This window comes from Papilio machaon, chromosome 5 (genome assembly GCF_912999745.1).
Source record: "Papilio machaon chromosome 5, ilPapMach1.1, whole genome shotgun sequence".
Lineage (NCBI taxonomy): Eukaryota > Metazoa > Arthropoda > Insecta > Lepidoptera > Papilionidae > Papilio > Papilio machaon.
In genome coordinates this window covers 7,857,178-7,878,450 of record NC_059990.1, presented here as the reverse complement: position 1 = coordinate 7,878,450, position 21,273 = coordinate 7,857,178, and the positions used below count along the sequence as shown (strand labels likewise).

The following is a 21,273-nucleotide window of genomic DNA, read 5'->3' as shown; positions in this document are numbered from 1 at the left end:
ATTTTTCTTCGATATGCACGAAGCCCTAAGTCTTCATAAAAAGCTACAAAAAACATACCAATATTATAGTCATATAATTTTAAATTACTCTGTATATCATTACAGTGAACACTACATGTAAAACTACTTAATATTAAACTATTTTGATTGTAATTTCTAAGAAACAAAATTTACATGGGACAAATTAAAAAGCATACTCTTTAAAATCAACGGGATAAGAAAGTATCAAATATTTAAAAACACAGCATATACCAGAATTAAAAACTCCTTTTGAAATCTGTTGAAAATAGTATAAAAAATGTGAATTGTTTCATTTATATACATTATACATACTATAATTTATTTCCCCTAAATTCAGGGTAATTTTTACAACAAGATGGTGGTATTATTTTTACGGGTAATAACCAACCAATTTGAAAAGAAGTTTAATATGGCCGCTTGTTTCCCAGATCTACAGTATATTATTTGACACAAATGACATCTGCGTTTGGGCGCATAATGTTCGAAAAATACTATTTTATTTTAGCTAATTTTACCCGTATTTTAACATATTAGTTATTACAAAGACTGTAAAAAACAACTAGTTTGTATTTTCTTCCTTATTTTGTATGAATACATGTGAATAAGTGCGTAGTTTCAGTACTTACGATTGAAAGGTTATGTTTTTCTCTTTTCGCTGACTACGGCTTTTACAACCAACAATACAGCAGTATACCATGTTTTATACACTTGATCTCACTAAAACTGTAATATCAAAATATTTTTGCACAATTACAGCCACTAAGTACTCACAATTTTCGAAAAATAGCACGAATGTCAAACTTTGTTAGGGACAACCTAGGTTGTTTGTAGGGGACAACCTTTGTTCCAAACAAACTCCAAAGCCTGGTACGCAGAAAGGGACAGAAGATAGTTATCCCTGTCTTTGTCACGTCACAGGAATTGGGTATAACTGTATCTCTCTCACTCACGGTATTATTATTACCGTGTCATAGACTTGATCAAGTATCATGTCAACTGTCAACAACTGTCAAAGAAACACAATTCGTTCGTGAATATATCCACATGTTTTGATTTATTCGAGTAAGCTTTTGGAACAATATAAATTAGCAATTTAATTTTTGCAAATTGGTAATTTTATTTTAAACAAGAATTTAACGTGGCTTTGAATACTTATTTAAAAAAATAACTTAATCAGGAGTTAATTTTTGGACCCAAAGATAGCTGTTTTCTGTGCCTCATGTTGTTTGAAAAAGATAAGTACAAAAAAATTGGCGCCATCAGCGACGCTTGTCATTGTCATTTTACCGGAAACTTCGTTCGCCACCCATTTTTGAAGAAGCGTTAGCTGTGAGCGTATGTTTAATATTAAGTGAATTCATCATAAGTTTTTGTTTGTTAAAATGGCGCCAAGATCTGCTAAAGGCAAGGTATGTTAATTTGACTCTAAACCATCGTAAAACCTTAAAACTTGGCATATACTTTTAGATTATGTGGTACGTATTTGATAGATTTTACTCTTTATCTATTGGTTTACTTCAGTTACTTTTGGTTTATCTTAAAAAAGAGTGTAGAATAATCGAAAAATATTATTATTTATTGTGTACGATATGTAAATACAATGTCAACATTGCGGCGCATTTGATTTACCGCGTGCTAACTATAGGCATAATATATTCATATCGCATTATAATGTTTTGTTTAAAATGGCGCACTTGATAAAAAAAAGCTTATGTATATAAGGATATATGTATATTGCTGATGCCAGTCGTTGTATTGAAAAATAACGTATCTTACTACGTGATACAAGAGTTGTAAAACTCGTATTTAAATGTCAAAGTAAAGAACGAAATAAAACGTTGCTTAAAACTCACTGGAATTAAGTTTATTATTTTCATACAAAAAGAAACATTTTTCATTTGTGTTAATGTTTTGTTGATTTTTATTGTAATTACAATTTGAAGAACAAAAACAAAATAAATGATGTTATATACCATAACTATTGCTTTTATGTTGTATTGACATATTGAGCTATAACTAGCTTCACATTTCATCATGTAATATGACAATTTTAAAAATAGCTAGCATTTTTATGAAGATATTGAAGTAAGACTTCATTGGTTATCCTTTCTTTGGATATTTTTACCAATAAACAATGTCAGACAAAACTATACAAATTCATGATGCAATTCTAAGCCATGATCCAGCACAAAGGAAAAAAATGTATTTAAATTATAACTGGGAAGTTCACATCATTGATGCAGATCTAGTACATACACTTTGGAAAGAAGAGAAAAAAAGTTTAATTTTCTAACCTAATATCTTTAATATGTACTTATTTTACAGTGTTTCTTATAATTGTAGCAAAATGGTCTAATTCTTAGGATATTTCTAAAATGTAACACAATAAGAAATTTTGTATGCCATTTAACTTAACTTTCAGAAAGCTGCAGATGTAAAGGTTGCAGAAACTGCTCCAGCAAAGAAAGGTCGAAAAGGAAAACAAGTAGCTGAACCAGAATCAACAGAGGCTGAGGATGTCAAGACAACTGTTGTAGAAAAAAAGACAAAACGCGGAAAGAAGGCAAATGATGAAGATGTTATAAATGGTGATAATGAAGAGGCATCGCCTCCGGCTAAAAAGAGCAAAAAGAAGAATTCAGATGAAAAGGCAGAAGAACAGTCAAATGGTGATAATTCATCACCTGAAGAGGAACCACCTGAGGAGGAAGCTGGAGATGATGAAAGTGAAACAAATGGACACATAGAGGAGGCAAAACCGGTAGGTGGCAGGGGGCGTAAGAAACAAACCAAAAAAGAAACTGTACCAGAAAATAAACCTAAAGAAACAGGAAGGGGAAGGAAAAATGCAAAACAAGAGGTTCAAGAGGATGTAGCTAAAAATTCAGAGGTTGTTGAAGAAAAGCCAAAACCCAGTGGTAGAGGCAGGGGTAAAAAGGCTCAGGCAAAGCCAAGCAATGATTTAGAAGAGGAAGACAAAGCTGAAACAGTGGAGGAGGAGGTAAAACCAGAGCCACCTGCAGCAAAAGGTAAGAAGAAGCAGAACAAAGGAAGCAAAGAGAAAATAGAGACTGATATTGCATTGTCAGATCAGGAAAAAGAAGAAGACATTGTTGAGGAAGAGCCCAAAAAGAAAGAAACTAAAAGTCGGAAAAACCAGGGTAAAAAAGCACAACCTAAAGAACAGGAGGAAGAAGATGTAGTTGAAGAAATACAGACTACTAAGAAACGTCGTGGAGCCAAAAAAGACGACAAGAGTAAAGGTATGTCAATATTATTGTTTGCTTAGATCTCCAGATAGGAAACAAAGTACTTAATTTATAATCAATATTGTAGTTTATTTTAAATAGAGATTGATGAAAAATTAGAACACTTCCATGGTAATTACTTTAAAATGCGTTTAAGTTTATAATTAATTTGCAGATTCCAAAGAAGAGGAAGAAGTAGAAGAAAAAGCTCCGGAAGCAAAACCCGCCAAAGGTAAAAGAGGTGCGAAAAGTGCTGCAGCGAAGGCAGCGGAGGTAGAACAGGACATACAAGACACTGGTGAATCCAACAACAAACGACGGCGTAAGGCCGCTGACGATAAGGGTAATTAGTTTTGTTAATTAAAGTTGGAGTTGTGGACATTGTTTCTTTATTATAATTGTGAATTTATGATTAATAAATGGTTTACCAAATGGCTTTGCTGGACTTTATTTAATAACTTTCCTATATTTATGTAATGCATGTGTAAGATCTTCAGGTAGAATATTTTAGTGGAAGGGTAATATAGTTGCTATTGTAACCATGTAATTGACTTATAACTAACAAGATAGAATAGTACCTACTTTATTGCCTGTATTAATTGCTTACAAATATTTATTGTTTTTATAAAGAACAATATAAACCAATTAATAGATAAGAAATTATTGGATTTTATAAAACCTTTCCAGTATTGTCAGGTAATAAAATTGAGATATAATTTTGAATCAAAAAGTATTAGATAAAATTGTATGAGAATAGATATTTGTTTAAAAAAAAAAATAAGACTAATTTTACCTCATTGACACTCTCGGTTTGAGAAGATTACGGTTTGAGTTCTCCCTCACCTCACTATAAAGTCAGTCAAGTTGTTCAGGTTTCTGATGGCAAAGGAACGAAGATGAAAGTACATACTGGCGTAAATCATTTGTTGTAAGTAGGGCAAATTCTAGCTCACCTAATCATACATGAAGCTAATAAAATATTAGTCTGAAGTGCAGAGCATGCGCTTTTGACGCTAGTTGAAATGGTAGTGCTAGTTCTTCAAGCTTGGAATTTACAATATTTTATATTATTATTCTTTTTAAATGGTTAAATTCCTTCGCGCTTCTATTTAGTATCAAAGAGCGCTTTACTCGAGCTGTAATTAAAACAGGTTTGCTTAATTTAAACTCAAAAATCACGAACTATTTAAGCATCATATTACTATTTATATAATGGACATAGAATACAAATTTAATGAATACGCAAACATACACCGACAAAAGAAATCGCTTCTAGAATAATCGTGTTCGGGTATAAATAGTTAAATGGGGTCGAAAACCGATCAAAACATAAATATCTGGTCACCTAATATTGCGTGGTATAAGTTTAAAAGACATTCACATCAAGAAGTTAACGAGGAGGTTAAATACCCATAAGGATGTATTTTATGAGGGAATGGAAAGGGCCAAAGTATGAGGCAAAACAAAGTGGAAAAGTCTTGGGTACTTTTTCGTATATACCTCAATACTCAGCTTACTTAAGGAATACCTACTGTACCATTATTTATCGTTAGTTTTATTTTATGTAACATTTTAAATTGTAACATCTTTTAAGGCTATAAACCGCGTTTTCAGCCGGAGCAGATGATGGCAAAAAGAAAGCACCCGCTAAAAACAAGACAGCTACAAATTACGAAGACATTGATTTTTCTAGTGATTCAAAAACGAGTCAAGGTAAAGATTGGAATTTTAAAATTTCCAGTTGGAATGTTGACGGTATCCGAGCGTGGATGGATAAAGGTGGTTTAGAATATATACAATACGAGAAGCCTGACATACTGTGTCTTCAAGAGATAAAATGTTCGAAAGAGAAATTACCGGAGTCTATCAAAAACGTGCCCGGGTATCATGCATACTGGTTATGTAGTGAACAAGACGGCTACGCTGGCGTAGGTATCTATACAACAAAATTGGCGATGAACGTACAGTATGGGCTTCAAGATGAGGAATTAGACAGCGAGGGTCGAATAATAACCGCAGAATACGAGCAGTTCTATTTAATATGTACATACGTTCCCAACGCCGGTCGAAAGCTGGTTACTTTACCTAAAAGACTTAAATGGAATGAAGAATTCAGGAAACACGTTAAATCATTAGATAAGAAAAAACCTGTAATTATTTGCGGCGATATGAACGTTTCACACAATGAAATAGGTAAGTTTTTATTTCTAAGTACAGAGTATATAGACAACGCAATTACAATGCAATTTATTCATGCATAAATAATACTAGATAAAAAAAGTTGTACTCATAAGACCGGCTGGTATGGCGTCAATTCTAAGATTCCTATTATACCGTAGGTTTAAGAGATTATTAATGATGTAGTTAGCATAGGACTGATAATTGGGGAAAGTCTATGTTGAGCAGTGAGCATTACGTGGTAAAAATGATTATTGTCTGTTTATAAAGAGAAGGAAATTTAAATAAAAACTAAAAATATTTAGTTTTCACTAGTCGTTGTATTTCCAGATTTAGCGAATCCGAAAACAAACAGGAAGAATGCTGGATTCACGGACGAGGAGCGGGCGGGTATGACTGACTTACTGGGCGATGGTTTCGTGGACACATATAGGATGTTGTACCCGGACAAGACGAGCGCCTACACCTTCTGGACTTATATGTTTAACTGTCGAGCCAAAAATGTTGGATGGTAAATATTAATCATAATTTAATGTACAAAAGATCATTTTAGATTTTATTTTTGATTAGATTATAATTATCAAAAATTTATAGTCAAAACTTGCGTAAGTACAACTCTACTCCCATTGGTGAAATGTTGTTAAAAGGTAAAAAACAAAAGATTCCTAAAACACCGGAATTGTTCTTTTACATTTCGTTCAGTAAAACAGACTTATTAAAACTCAACAACAGGACAGGCTCTCAATGTTTCCACCATATAGGAAAATAGACCGAATACGCCCATTTTACTTCGAAAAAAAAACATTTACACCTGTAAATGTGTATTTTGGTTAGTGCATGTTATTAGCTAGCTTTTAACACAAAAAAGTAAAAATCATCAATTACTTTGTTACCTTGTCCCTTATACTTAGGACCCATCAGAGATCTATATCATTAATACAACAGAATATGAGTGCTCAGACTCTTGTCAATAAAGTTGTATCGCTTTTAATAATTTTCTAAGTTTAATTATTAACTACTAGCTTTTACCCGCGACTTCGTCCCCGCGGAATAAAAAAATGCACACAAGAAAAAAAGTTCCTATGTCCGTCTCCTAGTTCTAAGCTACCTCTCCACCAATTTTCAGTCAAATCGATTCAGCCGTTCTTGAGTTATAAATAGTGTAACTAACACGACTTTCTTTTATATATATAGATATTTGTTTGTTCCAGGCGATTGGACTATTTTATCGTATCTGAAAGATTAGTGACATCAGTTTGTGACAGCATTATTAGAGATTCAGTGTACGGAAGTGACCACTGCCCTGTTACCTTACTCCTTCATCTCAGCAGTGCGGACAAGCCGAAAGAATAAAGTTTTTTTTTTACTGGACTGAATAATTACTAAATTGATATTTTTATGTTTCTTGCGCCCATAAGAAATAAAAGACTTTGGTACAAATAGTTTTTTTTTATTACATTACAAAAGTTTTAAATGGCCTGCATCAAGAATAAATAAGGCACTAGTCAAATAGTAAAAAAGTAAGATTTATACACTTATGATTAATTTTCTTAAAAAATTGACATATTCGGACCTTTCCTACGATGTTTTAAGTGCACCTGAAAAATATAACGGTTAAATTTATTAATTTTTATGGTACTAGTACCATAATAAATTACAAATGTAGAATTCATAACACTGACCACCACCTTGCAGATTCACTTAAAGTAAATTCAAAATGATATGTTGTATAATGAAAATTAAATAATTACCTTAATAATGTTAGCAAATGCATCTCTTTTCAACAAAGAATATGCAGTACATAAACTAGATGCTGCATTAGATTCTAATTCTTTCAATCCAGAGCAGAACAAATCTATTCCAATCTCTAATCCAGTACCGAAATCACATTCATCTACGGCAATACTTGCATATGTTATTACTGGCTGTAGTTGTGACAGCACTTCGTCTTTTTCTTTTTGTGACGTTGATGATTCTAATTTCGCAAACATTTTCTTTAGATTCGCTGTAATGAATATGAAGAACTATTAATGGAATATTTTGAAATTTAAATCACCCAACAAAGCGATTTTTTTTTAAATAAAAATATAAAAGCTTTTCTGTATTTGAAAAACTATTAAAATTTAGCTTAACACATTGAATGCCTCTTGTACTTAATTGCAAATGGTACCGAACCTTAACTATTTGAAAATGAAATGTTCACAATTACCATTGCTTTCAACAAGTGGTCTGTATCCCAATTCAGTTTTCTTATTGAAAGGCACAACAATTCCTGCACCATGTAATGTCTTTGTTACTGGTGATCTCTTTTTCCTATCATATTCATCTAGTGAAAAGTTATTGTCACTCGCCCATTTCTTTACCTTCTCCATTAATTTTTGACATGGCATAGATAGGAATGGGGATGCATTTTTTTCATTTTGCAAATAGTTGCTGTAAACAAAATAAACATTATTCATGATAGCTAATTATTAAACTTATTAAACATTTTTAACTGATCCAATCAGTTCCTTTGTTTTACATCCATGAGAAAGAAACTATAAATGTAACAACCACACTAGGAATAACAATCACTTCACCATATTTCCATCACACAAAATGCGAAATTTTAATGATGTCCAAGAACACAGCTTTTAATATTTAAAACTACATTAAGTAAATTCATTTATTTGTGTAAATATAAATAAAGTAAAAATACTTACTAAACAGCTCCAAATATATTGTCAGCTAGAGGTTGTATAAGGCAATCTTTTGCACTATCATTGCTTGCTACAAATTCTGGCTTACTATCAGGATCATCTCTGTAATAACCTATATGAAATTCACTCTTTCCTTTTTTCTTTAAAACTGCCTTAAAATAAATATTAATAACTTTTTAAGTAATCACAAACCACAACACCACAGAAAAAAGATATTTTTCTAATGCATAAAACATGTACATTTCATTAATTTAATCAAAATACAATTAATCTATACTAATAATACTTGTTATAATTATTCCAAGTTAATAAAAACAAATACAGTGGACCCCCGATAATCCGGCCCCTGTCTAATCCGGCGCCCCCTGTAATCCGACATGACTTAGAATTACATGTATGTTTGACAATCTTTGCCAATACATATAGATCACGCAGGTTTGAACAGTACAGACAGTACAGAATCTATATATTATACGTACATACATATGTACGTATAATATATAGATTCTTGTCATTAGATATGTATGTGCATTTATGCTTAATTTTATAATAAAACGTAAGCTCTCAATTGTTATTTAATTAACTAAATTCGACTTACATAAATTAAGTCTGATTTGTACTTCAAAGTACATACATATGTACGTATAATATATAGATTCTTGTCATTAGATATGTAATTTGTCGGATTACAAGGTACTCTTTCGTAAAAAAATCCGGACTATAGGGGTCTTAGGCAGTGCTCTATAATCCGACAAATTCGATAGTCCGACACTGCCCTGCATAATGTTTGCCGGATTACCGGGGGTCCACTGTACAAAAGTTTAATGAAAAAATGCCATACAATACTTTTAAAATAATTAGATTTTTAGGACCTGTTTCATAATACCCTGAATAAGCTATTTGCATATTTTTGACAAATAAAATTTATGTTTTATAATCTCCAAATAAGCTTAGAATTAAAAACTATTTTGACAGAAAACAAAATGTGTCATTAATTAATTTGTTGGTTAGTTATCCAGTGCTTAACTTGGACATTGAGAAACAAGCCCTTGGACTAATAAGATTATCTTACCTGAAACTCTGGAGGATCATAGAAAAATCGCCAATGAACTAAATACAATTCTTTATCATCTAACATGGGAAGTTTACCTAGTAATAAATCATATGGACCAATCAATTGCAAGTTCACACTAGCCAATGTCTTGTCTACTGATTGTTCATCACTTAAACATTTGTAAAACTGGAAGAAGTCTGAGGGCATCTCAACAAGGAATAATTCTTTGTACAACTTATTATCTTCAGATTTATCATAAAGCTGTGAAGTTTCATTTGATTTCACTAAAGGTGAACTTTCTTTATGTGTATCTATTTTTTCATTATTAGTCACAGTCACTGAAATATCTTCCTTAGGGTTTTTATCATCACTAGAGCTAGGTTCAACCCGTAATACTTCCGTGTCCTTTACTATAGGATTTTTATTTTTCGCGTATGGATGCATTCGTGCTTTTCCACCTCTGTTATTTTTAAATTTCTCTGTAACATTTTTTGGCGGGTGTTTAAAAGTTTTATGGTGCTCTGGGTTTTTCTGATAGCATTTGGCACCGTACTTGCATATTGTTCTTGTATCATTGACGTAGCTTTTCCATTCTTCAGACATTGTGTTTTAATATTCACGAATAAAGTTATAAAGCACTTATAAAAGTAATTTGTAAATATTGTACAAAAGTCGATGTGACATTTGCATTTGACAAATGACAAAAACCAGCTGATTCGTAATTCGTAAGAGCACTGTGGGCCTAGCACGATTATTTGTGACAATCGCCCTTTACGTTATCATCGTCAGAAACGTCAAAATTAGTATGAGATTTTTGCTGTACTTTACGCCCGACAGGGGCGTTGCACAAATTTTAAGACAAATTTTGTCGATACGTTAGGTTGGCGATTGTCACTAATATTCGTACTAGGCTCACAGCTCACAGAGCGTCTATGGTGAGAATCCACATTCTTGCCAGTTAAGAGTTTTATTTTTTTACAAATTAGGGAAAACAGGGAAACATTTTTTGAGAACAAGGGATTTTGTACTCCATATTTAGACAGCAAACAATGAAACCCAACGAATAAATTAGACAAGTGCCATTAATTCCTTACTTTATTATAACGTCGTTAATGTCGTCAGGGAAAAGTAAATTGATTTGATTGTGGTAAATACTGAATGATAAAAATTACAAATCCTACCATTATGACAATTTCCGACGATAATAGGTATTTTCGTCTGTGGTCAATGATATCAGTGAAATGAAATGAATCAGTCTAAGTGTCAAAGGTGGTGGTTGGTGGTGGTTCTCAAATTTTTGATACAGTTAATAATGGCGCAAGGACGTGTTTTAAACAATTAACGTGATATCAATAGCAATAAGAACAGCACTGAATATAATTAGGGTAATTTAAATACTTGAGACTGAAATTTTTCCAAAAATAGTCCCAGTTAAAATGTACAAAGTGTAAAAAAATTAAATTCTCGATATTGGATTTAGATTTGTGAAAATGTAGTGGTGTGGTTTCCTATTATTCCAATGATTGGGTGTTTAAAATACTATAACATTATACCAAGGACATGTACATAATAAGTAATCGTCACTCAAGGCATTTGTCGATTTCTTCGAGCTTAGGATTATGGACTTCAAGTGGTAAATATTTTAAAATTTATTTTTAGTATAAATTAGATGCTATATTCCATAAGTATGCATTCATGTCTGTAAATTGCAGTATTTAAAGTAATAGTCTAAAAAACAGCACATTAAATTAATAAATGATTCACCTTATAGCTTCACTGAAATAAACTCAAAATATGCATTGTAGTCGTAGAGTTTTAGAAGCTATAGCCCCTACTGCTGTTTTTCAAATCTCTTCTTTTTCACAACTAAAAATTAAATAGGTTTTTATTTTGTTAGTTGTGAAAAACACTACTTATTGTATGAAACGCATCTATGAATGCTTTATTCAATATGAAGAAACTTTAGTAGCACTATCAATTCAAATATTTTCTTTTACTTGCTACGTTAGTCCTATTACATATATGATGCCTTTCTAAAATATTGAAACAAATTTCTATAATCTGTGATTCTGTCCAATTATAATGTGGTTCTGTACCCAAATCCGTAAAACCTTGACCATTCGAGAGTAGTGTAAATTGGCTTCCACTAAACAAACCTGTAGTTTCTTTTGACAACATTACCACTTAACATCAAGTTGGATTTATATAAAAACACTGCAAGTTTGGTATGGCTCAAAGCAGTAGATGTGATTGTTTAATTTATTTTTATATTTTCTGTGATCTTTTTGTTTACTTATGTTTATTAAAAAATTATAAAGCTCTCATTATAGTCATTAAATTACAAGGATTATACTTGAGTATTATTTCAGGGTTATGTCTCGTTCACTATAAATTTAGTTGGTTTTATCTACACCAGCTTGTGGCATTAATATAAAAATGTTAAACACCCCTGACTATGAATCCAATTAAATTTTTTTGGGTTATTCCTTTTTTATGAATTAATGCAAGGCCATATTATATAGCAATTTAACATTACGCATAATATGAAGGAAGCAATAAGTTCGAAAATCGTCAATGACAATGTCAGAATAATGTACCTTAGTCCATATGAAGACTGTATTAAAAGGACTTGACATCAACATACTATTTATTTATAGCAGTATTTTTTTTAAATGGAATTGAAGTTAAATATAAAAAGTTTAATCGTAAACAGAATAATATTTCAAATTGATAGATACCTGGCATGAAGCCTTTGTTCTTCCTATTTATACGCGCAAAATTGCGTTTAGCCTTGAAATTATGTGTGGCTCAGATAGAGATCGGAAATATTTCTTTGTGGCAGTTAAACACATTGGCGTCTTCCTTAGTTTAATCTCCCGACTTTTATTGGCTCGTCGGGCTGTTTATTGGACTTGAAATACGATTGAGCTGTCTTCGGTCATCGGTAAAACGAATGAGACAGACCGACGTTTGTTTGCGCTATGCTGCAGAACTAGGGTTGAAGTTACGTTAGTTCGAAATTCAAAATTACATTTCGTTACCAAAAAAACAACGACCCATCTCTGGTTGAACAATCGGCATTGCCTCAAGCGTAACTGAGTGACGAGCAATGTACAGTGATCCCTGTTCCTTCACGAAATATGTTACCTGCGTAGCTATATTTAGTTTCATTGTTTGATTCGATATCAACCAGATGCATTACGTCGTAGCATCGTGAAAACAAGATTTATTTTATCGCGATTATCCTTGATTGCGTTTAACGTACTTAATTTAAAATTATTAGGTTTCCTTACATATAGACTTTTTTGTTATCACAAGATCTGTCTAACTGTATAAATTTTATTTTCATGACATGGAATTTATATATTACCAATAGAATTGTATTGTATTGCAATGAATTTTCATGTTCTTGTAAAATCCGAGGAAGATCGCCGAATCGACCAAGATACATGCCTTCGACTTCATGTTTGTCTGTCTTCTATTATTTTTTGCGAATGCTTGTTGATTTTTATTATTATTGTGATTATAAAATTTAGAAACCATTTTCGGTGATATATAAATATTTGGATTTTGGATTGGGATAACAAAATGACAATACTAAAGAAGAGTATATTTGTTATTCGTCTTGAGAGCACTCTATGTCTGTCATATCTACTTGATTGTTTATATTAATAATGCAAAATAGTAAGCTAAGAAACGATCGCGTGATATCACGTACAAAGCGACGAAGCTTTTTAAATTAATAAAAAATTTTTAAAAATATCAAAAGAGGTCGAGTATTTAGGTTCGGTTAGCTCTCCAAAAATAGAGAGATTAGAAGAGATCCACCCAAAAATCGAACTTATCATACCTTTGTATAAAGAGTACTATGTTGGGTCTATGTTTTCCTTTCGACTTACATTTCCATTCAGAAAAAGTATAGAACCACAAAAAGATGCTGACCGGTTGTGCTCTGAATTGTCTTTTTAATATAATTACGCTCCAACTTCCTTTTCGCTCACTCTTCAATATGTAAAACAATAAAACTTGTAAACAAATATGAGCTATAAAGCCAAAATAACTACGCAGATAAAGGTAATTTTTTAACAATGATTGCCCTAATTCTGATACGTTTAGATTGGAAATTTGCCCGTATGTCCATCGATACCTTACTTCAAAGCTATGTAAATATAGACAATGTTGTTTTAGCTCTATTGATATAGTTTATGGATTATTATTTAAGGGACTCGGACAGTATTAAATGTGATGAATAAAACGCTAAAGAATAATTTGGGTCAATGTCGGGAAATTGGTGCAGATAACCTAAATGGTCTTTATTTTTAGCCAGCTACAATTAGCCCTGTTTAAATATTATGTTTCAACTATTCATCACGAATGATTAAAATTAGGCTGGAATTCGTAAGGCCCTTAACAGCAAAGCTAATTTTAATTGGGTTAAGTAAATTGTATAGATTATATGTGTAGTTAGTTACTGGTCTTTGTTACAGCAAATGAAATCGGCTTAATTACCAAGGGTCCATAAAGTTTTTATGATACACATAAAGAGATGTTTTGCTAATAATCAACCGAAATAGTAAAACATGGAATAACTGCGTTCGTCTCGATGTTATTTTTTTAGTTAACTATGTTTTTAATAACGTAATTTAAATTATAAACTTTCTTTTTATAATTCCATTTGTAATCGGATTAGAATAAAACTGCGCTGTTTGGTTAAAAACTGCACATAAAGCACAATTTGTTTTCAAAATTTAAATTGCTTACGGTTATGTAGTAGATTATTGTATGTATTGATTATTTTATCCAAAGTTATTTTTAACAATTATACATAAGGACACCGCGCACGTGACCCCGATTTGTGCGAAAGGTGCCGTGAAATGTTGCCTCGGACCGTCGTAGCATTTGATGTGTTGCATATTGTTATGTCATAAAGTGAGCTAGGTTTAGTTATTCAAAATTCTAGACTACAAGTGTGGTTTTCTATATTATCGTTTATCGTTTACTATTTGTGCAAATGAATGCTTCTTGTAAATAAGTAACTTGTAAGTCGTAAATCAAAGAAAAATTTTTCCATATCCAAATATAACAGAATCTTACTAATATAAATGCGAATGTTTGGATGGATGGTTGGATGTTTTTTTGAAGGATCTCCAGAACGGCTGCATGGATATCGCTGAAATTTGTCATAGAGGTAGAATATAGTCTGTAAGAACACATAGACTACTTATACTTACGCAGGCGGAGTCGAGGGTGACACCTAGTATGTTAATAAAAATGTAATGTTCAAATATTCTGTATCTGTTCACTTAAACGAAATTCTTTCCACAATTGTTAGCTCAAATAATACAATATTAGCGCACTGAGATGTGAAAAATTAATAAGTCAAAGTTCAGTCTTTAAATACATATTTAATTAGGTTCGCTTTGACTCTGTATTGAAGAAGTGTGTCGTCCTGTCGCCTGTTGTCTGCGTTGTAAATTAAAACTGTAATGTATTCTTAAACAAAGTTGTCAACACGTTTTTTATGCTATTAGGGAAAGTTTTAATAATTTAATCTATCACTAGTAGCACTCGTGTAATTAAGTCTAATGTAATTAAGCCTTGCTTTTTGTTTTATTTGACATTATTGCAAAATAGTGTAAACCTTTGGAAAATCAGAATTTTGCACATCAAATTCGCACTTTGTATCTGATTTGCAAGCGTCTCAACCGACGAACACAAACAAATTACGCGGCGTCTCAAAGTGAATCGATGTAATTGATTTGTGATAAATCGAATTTGAATTAATTAGTAAGTTTTTTTTTAATGTGCAGATCCATACCACTTAATTAAAAATCGGTGGTTTTTACAACTCCGACAATTTTCTGCCGTAGTTTGGTATACCAAACTACGGCAGAAAATTGTCGGAGTTTGTACCTTTTCTGAGCTATTTCAGTTAACTCTAAAATGTTCCCATTTGAAAGTTGAAACGTATATTTTTAGTTAATATTCATAATAATAATTAATTAAGCAAACAAAATCACATTAAGGCTGTACTGTATCTATGTTGAATGATAAACATTATCTTGTCAGTAGTGTGAAGAAAATCACTAATTTATTGTGGTCTAGATTATTTTGCATTGTGTTGTGTGTACCTATAAAACATACATTTGTTCAACGGTAAATGCCCATTGAACACTTGGTATTTTTAAACGCGGTCGGGAAGAGGTATGATATGCTCCTGACGTGATGTTTGGATGACGATGACACTGCAAGACTCTTTGTTTATGTTTGCATACCGGATAAAAATGAGCATATATAAATAACTGTACCATGTGAAATCAAAACATCACTACATTACTTAAGAGGAAATGTTCCTTCTGATGAAATATGATGTTTTAAGAACTACTTTTGTATTTAATCCAAAAATAAAAGGCGGGGAAACAGCGACTCGGTGCGGCGCGGCCCAGATACGTCGCCGCGAGCGCTCTGCCGCACCTGGCGAACGGAAGTCGCTTTGCGACAACACTGTTGTTCGCTCTGCCACCCACTGCGATACTGCAAAATTAAATATATATCGTATAAGTTAGGTATTGATCAATATTGAACATTTTTCTCTCGTATTTCACTAAGTTTCAATCGACACATTGCAAAAAGCAACGTCGACGGATCGATGCTTATCATAACGGCCTAGTTTTATCTAGCTCCCGCCCGTGTCATATTTTATTTAGCGAGTGCGATAAAAGTTTGCATTACAACGTTTTATGTTTCCACAGGCGATGAGCACTTGACCGCGCGATGGAGAATAGAGAAGGATGGAGCGGCGAGGCGGGCGCGACGGGCGGCGCGGCCTACAACGGCACGGAGCGGGCGCAGGCCGAGCGGGACCGCGTGCGCATCGAGTTCTACGCCACGTACGACGTCATGACGGGCGTGCGCATAGCCGCCACGCTCGGCGGCTTCTTCGCGCTCATGGTTTTCCTAATCGTTTACAAGAGCCGTAGCAAATCCGTTAAGGCCCTTAACGATCCTAAGATAGTGGAGCTCGCGGAGGCAGTGGTGGCCGAGGAGCAGGCGGTAGAAGAGGAGCGACAGCTGACGATCGCACTCGAGGAGGCGCTGTGTGAGCGCGCGCGTTCGCGACCCTCCATCGGCGAGGAACCCTGGCCGCCCTGGCCTCGACGGGCACGCTTCGCCTCATATGGTGGCGGCTACGGCAGCCTGCTGACGCCACCGCGCCGCCTCTCCGGCTTGCGCGGAGATTCGCTGCCGAGCTCCTCGCTACGCGTGGCAGAGCGGCGCGCGTCGGCGGCGTGCGCCCGTGACCGTCGTCTTAGCTCGGCCACCTGCTCGAGTTCGGGCAGCTCGTACTTGGAACGGCGCGGCTCCTCGGTCGTGTGCTCGCTGCCGGACCGGCGTCTGTCACCGTGCCCTAGCGAACGTCTGGCGCCGCTGGCGTCCGCGGGTAGTGTTGGCCCGTCTTTCGCGCTGGACGCGGACTCGGCGTCGGTGGGACCGGACTCGGTGTTCGCGGAGGACGAAGACTCGACGGACGATGAGGTGGACCAGTTCTCAACAGACAGCGGTGGCGGAGGCGAGGGCACGGAACTGGCCAGCCGCCCGGCTCCGCCGCCCCGCCCCCGCGTCCGCGCTCCGCTTTCCTCCGAGACGCCCTTGTAGACCCCTAGAATGTTACGTGTTATTGACGTGTTAAAATATCGACTCTATCGAATCTCATTCCGTAGTGTTAGCGACATATCACGAAATTTTAATTCGACATATCATTTTAAAGAGACAAAAATATAATTATCGGTTACTCATATTTACAAAATTTTAATTGACTTTTTATCATTCCAAATAATGTCGGTGAATAATACTAACGATATGTTTCACCGAAAATATTTACGAGGATTCGATACAGATTCGATCACGATATCGGTCTAATAAACCTAACGATATATTTCGTTACTCTAAAGCTTTAACGTAAACTGGAAGCAACGAGTGCGTCGATATTTTAATATGTGTGTAGTGCAGAGCGTGTGTAAATAGTTTGTTTTGTTAATATTGATGTTTCGCGATGTTGATGTTTCACACCGTGATAAGATTTATTTGTAGGTGCATCGTGTACGCGGCATGAGATTGTTGAGCTTCGTGAGATTTATTAGCTTAACTTTTCTTTTATTCCACCTTCTCGGCTAAACTACGTCGTTATTGCCTCGGCTCGGTGACGATATTTCCTTTCCCCGTAGTGAACCTTAGAGATGTTATATATAGAGTGTAGATAAGAAATAAAACCTCGAGTCGTCCTAAAAGTAAATAAGAATGTAATGTCTGTCTAAGCGCACATGCTATATATTATAAGTAACGGCATTTTTTACGTTCCCCTCGTAACTAAATCAAGCGTTCGAATGCTCTATCTATAATATCTCAATGGGTGTAAGCTCCAGTCTCACCGGATATATTTATTCCATGTTTACAGCTAATCGGTACGTGAGTACGGCGGTCCGCCTTCATTTTTCACCGTTTAGTGTTCTTTTTTAAAGTACTGGGTAATTAAAAAGATCTACCGAATTAGACTTTTATAGGCACATAAGTACATAATAATTAGGACATTATTGTATCTGTATCTTGAAATTTTTACTTATGTAAATAAATGAAATATGTAATAGCGAAATATTTTTACGATACACCTAACCGATCGCCTAATAATTTAAAATGATCGAATTGTTACAAATGAAACTACAGTTTAGGAACTCTTTGCTTATTTTATCCTACCTAGGATTTCGGTGAATGGTTTTAAAAGTTGAGTACAAACTAACTGATGTGTTACTCTAACTATACAATCTTTGTAATAGTTTTTTTTTTACAATTTACGGCATTTATTTTGAACAAAAGTTTTCCTGTTCCATTTTTCTTTTGTGATAATTAATTTATATAATAAAAAGTCATTCGTTATATTATTGTGATGGTTGTTAAAGGGGGATTTATTTTTTGCATTTCGTAAGTCTTCTAAATAGGCTTCCTGTCTAGATAACTTGTTACTACCGAATATCTTAGTTTGTACACAGCTTTACTTTATATTTACAATAGCATGGTAGATCATACCTATACAGGAGACTTGTAGTACGTACATTTATATAGCGCTTTTTGTATATGTGTTTCTGCTAACAATAATAGAACAGTCTGTATATTTGTAATTGACTAATGTCCGGTTTCTGAGAGAGCAATTAAATTACAATTAATTAATTTCAAGTTAATAATTTTTAGGATAATTTACCAAAACACCCGGTTGCAATTTAATTTGATCCGACTAAATTGACAGATGTTTTAGTTAGATTACAGGTGGACAAAATTCTTTCAGAAACCGGGTATAAGTTATTCGTGTTGTTCTCGATTTTTGGCTGTTCAATGTCATCCAGTCATGTGTGATAGCTTCCTAGTCAATTTTTTTTTACATTTATATAACAGTTTAGACCAAAAATTGTTTTTAGTTTATATATTAATATCTTTGTGCTGTTGTTCCTTTTATATTATTTTTTTTTAATGAAAATGTTGACAGTTGATAAAATAGTATTATGAATGTTGCCAAAGAAATGTTTTTTCTAGACTTTGTGAGAACTAAAAAAATACAAGGAATTGGTCAAAAAATAATTACAGTTTTCTGTGTAAGCCCACTGTATTTGATTCATTACTGGAATTTGTTATTGAAATTATCGATTTTGTAAAGATCATAAGCAATATATACTTAGTGGTACAATTAAAACTTTTTCTTTTCGCACTAACTTAACACTTTCAAACTAATTTGAAGAAAATAAAAGAAAAAACTACAGGTCAAAGAGCTAACGTAATAGACGACGCGTCGAATTGTTTTTGTCGACGGATTTTCAAACAACGACAATGGCCACTCCGTCAAAGTTTTCCACTCTGAACTAACGAAGCTTTTTCAAAATAAGTGCTATCTCAAAGTTTGCCGACTCCATGGTTTTTGTACGATGTAGATAGTGGCAACTCTTTAGGGTAGATGTCGGTGCATTATCAATTTGAAAAACAGTTTTAATGTGTAAATAGTTGTTTATCATCTACTCAACTCTTGTAAGGGCCCACGATACCTTTACGTCCTTCGAACAATAAAAATATGTAGGGGCGCTAGCTAGGAGCGGCCTAAATGCTCGAACGAAGTCACTCTCCAAGGAAACTGCCACTGTTCTTGTTTAGTAAATGTTACACGGACACAGGGATTTTATTGATTCAAGTGTTCCGAGCCCGTGTCGCTCGGGCCCCGTAGTAACTGACACGAGTCGTTTTTATTACGATCTAGATTTACGTGTTAGTTTATGTAACTGTTCGTTGCTCGAATTAAAAAGAGCTCCTGGTAGCCTGTAAAATGTTGAAATGTATGTAAAAGAACATTGTAAATATAAAAACCGAATCATCTGTTGTTTTATTTTACATTACACGAATAATGAGAATTCTTCTAGTGATTAATAACATAATAAAATTTTATATGATGATGAAGTTATAAATTGATTGAAACTATACAATTTATTACTAGAATTATTTTAAAACTAGCAGTCGCCCGCGAATTAAAAAAACTTAATAAGTAGCCTATGTGTTCTAACAGAGTATTTTCTACGTTTGTGCCAAATTTCATTAAGATTCCGTGAGTTGTTTCGGAGATAGCTTCAAACAAACATCCATCTAAATTTTCGCATTTTTGTAATATTAGTAAGACGGCAAAAATGTTTACGTATTTATTGACATAAAATTTTTATCTCAATAAATACGTAAACATTTTTGCCATTTCAAAATACATTACCTACATCCTACCATAGAATTTTGAAAACAATTAATATTCTTTTACAAAAATAATATTCAACGAAATTCTAAAGATTTCTTAGTGAAGTTTAGTTGTTACTTAACAAGTTCGAGTTTGGTATTTCTCAGGTGCCCTTATCAACCTCATTCTACATTTTTCAAGAAATACTTTCAGTAATACAGCTAGTCTTTACAAAGGCACATTGTCGCGCATATAAGTACATATGTTTTCGATAAAAGTGTCATTTACACAAACTGTTTACTTGATGTTCAGTGTCGAAAAGTCGTCGAAGAGTTAAAGTATTATTAGTTATAGCCCATATATTATATATATATGTATAAAAAGAACGTAATAAGTAGCCTATGTGTTCTTCTAGACTATGATCAACATCTATGCCAAATTTCATCGAGATCCGCTGAGCCGTTCTGGAGACACCTTCAAACAAACATTCGCATTTATTATATGAGTAAGATATTTTTATAACAAGAAGAAGTGTATACTGCAAGCAAGCGGCTACTTAGATTCGCCAAAACAGCGAAGTGATTGCTGCCCATAGACATATGTATTTGTAGATGCGTTGCCTACCTTTAATCGACACTGGAAAGAACATACAAGAAGAGGATGTTTCCCTTTCCAATGAGTCACCTCCTCTGCTAAGTCCTCCTCTTAATCTTTATAAGAAAAGGATGGGAAGGGGAAAATATCTATAATTAGGCTCCAGGCGCACACACTCATCAGACAAAGCGAGTTATTGCTTCCATTTCACTCCTGTCTTCGGTGTGGTCGTGGTATTTCACCTGTTGAGCCGGCCAATTCGTACAACAGATGTTATTGTTGGCTCTACCACTTTTATGAGTTTCACAAAAGAACAGAAATTGAAACTAAATCGCCTCATTATCAAATAAAAAATATGAAAGAAAAAATAGCCCAGTTTCCTAAAGGAAATAGACGTCTTTAAAATTCAATATCTTAGGACTGGATTGATCTAAGGATCTCTCCAAAGATTCGTTAATCAGCACTACGTTTTGCCCTTTAAGTAAATGCAGCAAGCCTACCTCGGCCTTTGTGGCCTCCATCAGCGTCAAAAGTTAAGACTTCACTTTTTTGTTACTTAGCTATCCTATATATAACAGTTCAAGCTTAAAGAAAGGGTGATTAAAGGTGTTTTCTGCAGTCTTATCATTTTAATTGGGGCTTATAAGATAAAAAAATTGCGTTTTGATTTTGAAAGCATGGTTTGTATTATGTTGCATTGAATAAAACCCCGACATATTGTTATAT

At 33.9% G+C, this 21,273-nt stretch overlaps 3 protein-coding genes across 3 annotated transcripts; 2 read left to right on the top strand and 1 right to left on the bottom strand.

Moving 5' to 3' along the window:
* Positions 1 to 1,281: 1,281 nt before the first annotated feature.
* On the top strand, positions 1,282 to 6,855 carry LOC106710554 (recombination repair protein 1). The gene is made up of 6 exons (XM_045677913.1): positions 1,282 to 1,430; positions 2,444 to 3,284; positions 3,445 to 3,612; positions 4,884 to 5,462; positions 5,778 to 5,958; positions 6,659 to 6,855. Exons 1-6 carry the CDS (start codon positions 1,404 to 1,406, stop codon positions 6,798 to 6,800), a joined length of 1,938 nt encoding a protein of 645 aa, XP_045533869.1. The 5' UTR covers positions 1,282 to 1,403; the 3' UTR covers positions 6,801 to 6,855.
* A 97-nt stretch (positions 6,856 to 6,952) lies between these two features.
* LOC106710583 (histone PARylation factor 1-like) lies at positions 6,953 to 10,107 on the bottom strand. The gene is made up of 5 exons (XM_045677968.1): positions 9,219 to 10,107; positions 8,150 to 8,298; positions 7,657 to 7,880; positions 7,199 to 7,452; positions 6,953 to 7,045 (listed from the first exon to the last, which is right to left on the bottom strand). The coding sequence occupies exons 1-5, from the start codon at positions 9,801 to 9,803 to the stop codon at positions 6,998 to 7,000; spliced, it is 1,260 nt and encodes a 419-aa protein (XP_045533924.1). The 5' UTR covers positions 9,804 to 10,107; the 3' UTR covers positions 6,953 to 6,997.
* Positions 10,108 to 10,461: 354 nt separating this feature from the next.
* LOC106710568 lies at positions 10,462 to 18,048 on the top strand. Its single transcript, XM_014502651.2, has 2 exons — positions 10,462 to 10,833; positions 15,953 to 18,048. The coding sequence occupies exon 2, from the start codon at positions 15,975 to 15,977 to the stop codon at positions 16,854 to 16,856; it is 882 nt and encodes a 293-aa protein (XP_014358137.2). The 5' UTR covers positions 10,462 to 10,833; positions 15,953 to 15,974; the 3' UTR covers positions 16,857 to 18,048.
* The last annotated feature ends 3,225 nt before the right edge of the window (positions 18,049 to 21,273 follow it).

Coding starts and splice junctions, on each gene's coding strand:
- LOC106710583 (XM_045677968.1), bottom strand. CDS start 9,803: ATGTCTGAAGAATGGAAAAGCTACGTCAATGATACAAGAACAATATGC. Junction 7,453..7,656: donor ACCACTTGTTGAAAGCAATG/GTAATTGTGAAC, acceptor TATTCATTACAG/CGAATCTAAAGAAAATGTTT. Junction 7,046..7,198: donor CATTTGCTAACATTATTAAG/GTAATTATTTAA, acceptor TATATTTTTCAG/GTGCACTTAAAACATCGTAG.
- LOC106710568 (XM_014502651.2), top strand. CDS start 15,975: ATGGAGAATAGAGAAGGATGGAGCGGCGAGGCGGGCGCGACGGGCGGC.
- LOC106710554 (XM_045677913.1), top strand. CDS start 1,404: ATGGCGCCAAGATCTGCTAAAGGCAAG. Junction 3,613..4,883: donor TAAGGCCGCTGACGATAAGG/GTAATTAGTTTT, acceptor CCGCGTTTTCAG/CCGGAGCAGATGATGGCAAA. Junction 5,959..6,658: donor CGAGCCAAAAATGTTGGATG/GTAAATATTAAT, acceptor TGTTTGTTCCAG/GCGATTGGACTATTTTATCG.